This window comes from Rhea americana, unplaced genomic scaffold (genome assembly GCF_003343005.1).
Source record: "Rhea americana isolate MKP2758 unplaced genomic scaffold, rheAme1 scaffold_18, whole genome shotgun sequence".
NCBI lineage: Eukaryota > Metazoa > Chordata > Aves > Rheiformes > Rheidae > Rhea > Rhea americana.
Window position 1 is genome coordinate 7,585,335 of NW_028185927.1, and position 7,238 is coordinate 7,592,572.

The 7,238-nt window shown below is 56.9% G+C and overlaps 1 protein-coding gene across 1 annotated transcript in view; it reads left to right on the top strand.

Annotated features, from left to right (window-relative positions):
- The window catches only part of JDP2 (Jun dimerization protein 2), a 51,934-nt gene extending 47,948 nt beyond the window's left edge, over positions 1–3,986 (top strand). The window contains exons 4-5 of the mRNA XM_085301770.1: positions 1,846–1,950; positions 2,846–3,986. Of these exons, the coding sequence (XP_085157896.1) occupies positions 1,846–1,950; positions 2,846–3,031 (291 nt within the window). The 3' untranslated portion in view covers positions 3,032–3,986. The remainder of the gene's footprint in view (positions 1–1,845; positions 1,951–2,845) is intronic.
- Positions 3,987–7,238: the final 3,252 nt, after the last annotated feature.

Genomic DNA, 7,238 nt, shown 5'->3' on the forward strand with positions numbered 1-7,238 from the left:
GAAAGAAGCCAGCAGAGCATGGAGTTAGAGCCTTCCTGTTCACTTCTGCTAGTACCAGCAACATCTGAGTTACATGCATGTAGTGAAAGCTGGCGGCTTCTAGCTGGATCTCAGGGCATCACTGCAATTCCAACCCTGGTTCTCCCAAATGCAGTGCCTCATATATTGGTGCTATATCCCCTGTGCTGCCTTGACGGAGGAATGGATGCAGCCTGACGTTGTGTGAAGCCTGTGGGCACCTTGGGCTGACATAGCTCTGTATTTTACTCCCAAGTAAAATAGCAACCTTGGTATGATGCTTGAGAAGTGAAGTAGAGAGGATGCAAAACCTACTCGGGCTATAAAACTTAGGCAYTGTCCTCTAAAGCCGTTAGGTGAGCACATTAGACATGCTCAGCTAAGGCACCCCTTCACCTTAACTCTGCCCAGTCTATGTTTCATCCTGTCCTTGCWCATAACACTGAGATGTTTTGATTAGTGGGATCTGGACTCAGTGAAATTTAGCAGCTTGCACAATTCGCTGTGGGTGATGGAGCTTTTAGTTTTGGTTTCCTGGAGGCAYCAAGATGTGGTGCCTATGTGTCTAGGATAGTCTGGTGACCCCCAGCTTTGTGTCCTTGACATTTAAAATTTCTGACTTTCCTTTTGAGGTCCTAGGTGCTAGAGCAACACATCACTTGAGGCAGTTCAGATGATGTGTGCTGTAAGAGGCTCCTCTAGGAGATGAGTCCCTTGACCACATTGCCTCAGAGAAATACGAAAGGAAGGACAAAACTGCCTTGTCGGTGACTGTTATGCAAATGAACTGTGGAAGTGATCGTGAAGCAAATGTTGCTGCAACTGCATTTGAAAAGGTGTATGAAGGAAAAGGAAACAGGCAGTTCAGTSTGACCTCTTGGAGCTTGGATTGGAGACCTGGGTTGAATATGGATGAATATTGATTCTGGGGCCTCAGGGCACTTGGAACCTTTTTGCCCTGCAGCCTCACTGCAAAGTCTAACTTGAATGTTGAATTCACAGGTCTCTCTAGCACTCATATTTTCTTAAAAGGAGCTGGATTGGGATCTCAGATGTAAGCGTGCCATAGACCTTTTACACAGGCTGTGTAGTAATACCCCTAAATACTTTGATTATGGGTTTCCAAACCATGGGGCTTATGGCCTGGTCTGTGCGGTTTGAGTAAGACAGCACAGAGCAACTGAGTTGTTACCACGTCCTGCCCTGCCGTAAGGGGCACAGGACCTGTCCCCGCCTTACAGCCCTTTGCCATGACCTGGCCAGTGTGAAAGACACAGGCAGACAACCAAGTACTGCAAAGACTTGCAAGTGGGGAAGCCACCAAAACCAGCTCGGGGGCTCTTCCGGGTGTCTCTGGCTGACGCTCTCMATGGCTCTGTGCTCGCTGTAAGCTCTGCCTGTAGCTGTCTGTGGCCAGTGGTGCCTGTCTGTTGCTGAGGGATCCTGGGTGCGTGGGGCTCTCTTCCCCCTTGTTCTTACCCCTTCCTGGGGAGGGGACACTGCAGCAGATGCCACCCTTGCCTGTCCTGCCCCCTGCCTCCTGAGGGCTGCTGTGGCCAGTGCCATGCTGTGGCTGCAAGTACTGCTCTGGTCACCTCCTTGTGTCCCCACAGAGTGGAGTTAGGGGCGGTGGCAGCAGCACACCTGGCTCCTGGTGAGGATCAGACCACGTCATTTGTGCAGCATGCCAGCCTCCCTGACCACTGGGGCRCCAGCAGGGCTGCGTGTAGATGGCTGCTACCCTTCCCCTTGCCYGGTGCGTGCTCACCGCCTCTTCCCCGAGTCCCACATCTGACAGCTCTGCTCTGGGCCTCTGTCTTGTTGCAGCTGGACGAGGAAGAGGAGAGAAGGAAAAGACGCCGGGAGAAAAACAAAGTAGCAGCRGCACGATGTCGTAACAAGAAGAAGGAAAGGACGGAGTTCCTGCAGCGGGTGGGTGTCCTGCCCTGTCCCCAGGGCGCATTGGGGACKTCAGCATGGACAACTCCATAGGCCCTGTGGTCACTTGCAGGGAATGTTCCCTCCTGAGCTGACCCTCTGCCTCCCTTAGCTCCTGTGCCCTCATCTGGGAAGACCCAGGCCCATTGCCCCCACTTTAATCCTGCTGGTGAAGATGGTGGCCTTGTGTGCCCAGCCAGAGCTCCTGGGCATTCCTGTGGCTGTGACACAGGGGAYGGAGGCCTAGAGTGGCTGGAGGAGGTCTCTGGGCTTGGGGGAGAGCGCATCCCTGCTGCAGCGCAGCAGCAGGAACACCCATGGGCTTGTGGCACAAAACATGCAGTGGCAGCAGGCTGGCTCCCTGCCCAGACTCYTGGAGTTTCCCTGCCCAGACCCCAGACAAGCTCCTGCTCTGAGCCCAGGGCAGAAAAACACCCCTAGCACCCACCTTGCCAGCGTTGCTGAAAGGGGTGGTGGGACATGGGCAAGTGATACAGCTAGGGACAAGGAGCTGTTTCACAAGGGCCGTTCTATGCAGACAGGGCTGAGTGAACCTTGCAAGATGAAAARTGCAGGTTCATTTTTCAAACACTCCTTTCAGCCCCTGGAAAGCAGCTAGGGAGAGCGTTAAATGCTGTGCAGCGGAGAGACCTGTCTTAGCAGATGGCTGGCTGGATRTTTCTAGTGCTGACACTAGGTAACACAAGGTAACGGGACCAGGTGAGATATGCCTGGAAGAACTTGATGTCATGGCAGACCTTCAGGCTGCTCCTATGGTGCAAGGGCTAAGGAACAGTGCTGAGCAGAGAGGCTGGTTTTCCAAATTGTTTCTCCTTGCATGTTGTCTGGTGAGAGTAAAGTCCATGTCGTGTGTTTCTGGCCCTGCTAGGAGTCTGAGCGTCTGGAGCTCATGAATGCAGAGCTGAAGGCCCAGATAGAAGAGCTGAAACAAGAGAGGCAGCAGCTGATCCTGATGCTGAACCGGCACCGTCCAACCTGCATTGTGCGGACAGACAGCATCAAGACGCCCGAGAGTGAAGCTAACCCGTTGCTGGAACAGCTAGAGAAGAAATGAAGGTGGCTCTGGGCCAGGAGGAGGAGACAGTGGCGYGGGGTCTTCCAGGGTCTCTAACACATATACTGTATGAAGAACTTTGCACCGAGGCCTGGTGCAGCCAGGACCCAGTGGGCTTCCTTGGGAATTATAGACCAAACAAATATGGGGACAGAGAAGATCAGCAACATGTCAATCATCTACTCTGAGGCTGAACCCAGGAGTATGGCTAGCGGCTCTGGTGAGGGCAACCTCTTTGTGATACCTCATCATGGCCCTTCAGCCTGCTTGAGGCCCCGGGAACCCACACTGCTGCAGCATGTCCTGTGAGGAGGAGGAATGGGAGGAAGCTCCCACTTCACCCTCTTTCCTACAGCTCACTGTACGCTTCCRGCTGGGAGCAGGGCCTGCACGTGGGGCAGCAGAGCAGAGACCACATGGTGACCATGGCGCCTCCCGCCTCGGCAGTGTGCTGGAGCCATCCCCAGATGCTGCCACTGCTCCTGGCGCACACTCCGCATGGAAACCTGAAACGAAGAACCGCAAACACTTGACACAAGCCCGTCTGGTGGGCAGGCCTGTCGTGGCACGGTGGCGCAGGCGCCCCCCACAAGCACACTCTCAGTATAATGTTTACAGCCCAGCTGTCCTTGTCGGCCGTGCTTTTAAATGCACATTTTTACACTTTTTAAAAATATTTTTTACAAAGTTTTTATACAGCGATCTCTATATGGATTTATATAATCACTAGATGTGATCCCATAGAAATGTATGTTATGATGGTCTGTTTGTTACAAATGCATATGCCACAGTAATCTCCATTGTGTTACTTGTCCGGTAGCGCCCGGCTCTTCCCCCCAGCATGCTGGGAAGGGGTCCACGGAGCCCTCCACAGTGGTGCTGCTGCCGTCTCCATCCATGTATGTCCTTCATAATACTCAGTTCTGTATCTCGCAGTAAATGTTACCTTTACGTACCCCGACCTCCTGTGCTCTGTCTGGGTCGGGCGGAGGCGGCTCTGGCTGGAGCTCTGCGTGGTGGGAGCAGCTGCTGGTTGTCCGACTGCAAGGTGAGTTTCTGGCTGATGAGGAGCTGGTCCCAGAGCCGTTCTGATGGTTCTCTGTTACTAGCGCGGAGGCAGCTCTGACCGCAGTTAAGTGGAAGGTACTTGTAGGTGCTGTATGTAATAGGGCAGGCAGGGCACGGCTCGCAGGCTGGAAATGCGGAGGTGGGAGACAGGGAGACCTTCTCGTCCTTATCTTGCCTTCTTGTTTGCTGTGCCGCATGAGCACAGCGGCTTGAACTCCTTTCAGAGGAGAGAAGAGATGGGGGGGAGCTGGCGCAGTGTCTTGGTGGTGGTCACCAGGGCAGTTCCTCTGGGTCGGTGCTGGGGGCCTGCCCTGCCTCTGATGGAGGCGCTGGGAAACCTGCTAACCCTTTTCCCAGGCTYGGCTCAGTGCTGAACACAGTGGTGTGAAGGGGGAGATGATGATCATGAGATGTGGGGCAGGTGCTAGGACTGAAGGGGCTGCTGGGATCGAAAGAGTGAGTGTCCGTTATCTCTGTATATACGTAGATATAACCAAGCCCCGTCACTGTAGGGTTGTGTTCCTGGGTCTTAGAGATCCCAGTGCAGCTGGAAAGTGTCACCTAGTCTCCAGTGAATGCCTGGACACGTGAGGACTGTCTCGCACATGGGACACCATTGGAAGTGGTGWGAGATGTGTTACCTCAGAGGAGCAGTTGTGAATCTGGTCGTCATCTACCCTGCGTCCTACCTGTTGCGAGCGTGGATGGGGCTGCTTTGACGCAGGCTGTGAGGCAAACGTGCTCAGCACGTGGTACAGGTGCATGCTGCAGCCAGGAGTGGCGAGGTGGTGCTGCTGGGGAGAAGACAAGCTTGACCTGAATGTGGTTGAATGGGAGGAAGTCTTCTCTGAGCACGGCTGCTTCTCTAGTGCATGGGTATAAACTGCAGGCGTTTTTTCCACTCCCTCCGCAGCCTGCAGGGCTGTCTGACGCTAGCCACTTTCCTGTCCTATGTGTTCTTCCTGGATTTCCCATCCTTTCCTATAACTTCTATCCTTGGAGCCTCCCAGAAATGCTTCCAGCTCCCTTATCTAGTGTGAAATACGTTGGATCTGTTACAGGCAAAGCCTCTGCCATGGGACGTCTTGTCACCTGAGGCCTTTCAGAGGGATGTGCGGGGAGGGTATCGGACACGAAGCTGGTGGAGAAGAGCAGTGTCCTGGCTASCTCCCACCTCTTCCCCTGTGTGTTTCCTTCCACCCAGACCCTGCGGCGGTGGCTCAGAGCTGACCCRCTTTTCGGCTGCTGGCAGTAGCCTATCTCGATACTGCTGAGGAACGTGATCCCTCTCACCATGCTCTGCTGAGAGGGTGCAGAGCRCTTTCCAGGCCTGTTTTCTCTCTCCAGGACTATTTCCCCTGCAGATTGCACATGGCAACAACCCTGCAGGTCCCTGCAGCCGCCCGTTGTCTCTTTGCGGGTGGGTGGGAGCTCCCTGTCCGACCTCACGTGGTGCGGCCGTGGGCATCCCGCCTCTCTCCCCCTCCCAGCCAGCCGGGTGCTCAGCAGCTGTCCCCGCGGCGCGCGGTGGGGCCGGGCTGTCCGTGCCGCCTGCGCGGCGCCCCTCTGCCCGCCGGGGCTCCCAGCCCTGCGCCCTCGCGCCGCCGCGGGCAGCAGCCAGCGGCCCCGGGCACGTGGCTGCACAGCCCCAGACCTCCTGCTGTGCCAACAGCGGCCTCCGGAGAGGCACCTGAGATCCCCTTGGAACCAAGTGCCTAAAAGCAGCTCGCAAAGGCCGCGGGAGGCTGGCGAGAAGCCGGCGCTGGAGTAACGCTAGTGTAACTGCGGCCGGGGATCTGCCGGGGCCCTGGCAGTGCCAGAGCAAGGCTTTGCCCGGTTCCCTGCTTGTCCTCTGAACAGCCTTCGGCTGCACTCGGTAACGGCCGCTCGCTTCGGGGTATTTCCTTTTCAGGGAGCTCGGTCAGGCTTTGACCCGCTAAGTTAGCACGGAAGATTCGGACCTCCGGTGAGGCGCTGAAGAGGCTCCAGCTGTGCAGCCCCGGGGCTGAAAGCCCTCCCGGTCCCCGCTAAGCCCTCCGCCCGGGGGAAGCACCCGGTCCCCGGCGTGACTGCCCCTCGGAGGAGCCAGCGCCCCTCGGCCCCGCGCTGCCCCAGGCCGGCCTGCTGCTCCCGGCCCCCACGAGCAGCAGCCCCGTACCTGCGGCACCGTCCTCCCACCTGCRTGCCCTGCGCTGTTTGTGCGAGCGCCGGTAACGGGGATTTACTTGGAAAACACGAGGGACGCGCTTCAAAGGTCGGCCAGGCTCCTCGGGCATCCCCCACCTGCGCGGCGCCGAGCCTCTCCCGGGACGGGCCTCGGCGTGGGAGCCGCCAGCGCGGCGGGTGCCAGCAAGCGGCTGCTTGTCCCCAGCGCCAGCCAGCAGCGATGCCGTGAGCACCCACCGCGGCAGGAGTGTGCACGCACGTGTGCAGACGGACACGCGGCCCAGCACGGGCGGAAAACTCGTTTTATGAGCTCCCATGTAGCTGCACAGCGCTCGCGTGACCGGGAGCAGCCTGGATGGCCTGATCCTACCCTGCCTCTCCGGCTTGTCGGGTTGGAAGTCTGCTGGGAAAAATTAAAATATATATATATATATACACACACACACACACACACACACACACATATATGTATGTATATGAATATATATATATAATTATATATTTATATTATATATATACACTATACATATATATATAAAAAAATATATAAAATTATATATAATATATACATACATATACTGCTCCCGCAGTAGCCGCTCGAGGCGGCCCCCTGGCAGGTGGCCCCAGCTCCGCCGCAGGCCCCGTCGCTGGCAGCGCCCGCGGCCCGCAGCCCCGCGCACTCAGCCTGCGCTGGCGCACCGTCCCCTCTGCACCGGGGCTGCTCGGAGCCGGGTTTGAAGGCGCCTGGGCTACGCTGCGGTGCCCAAGCACGGGGCCAGGGAAGTGCGCTGAGCCGCCGCCTGCTTCATTCCCTTTAGCCCTCCCTTTTTTGGCGTCTCTCCCAACTCACTTGCTCTCTTGCCCCACGTGGTCCATCGCCTGGGCTTCCCCGGTGCCCTGCCCTGCACCCTGCGGGGAGCCCCGGGGTGCTGCCGGGTCCCCGGACCTGGGTGCCACCCTGCAGCTGCTGCCT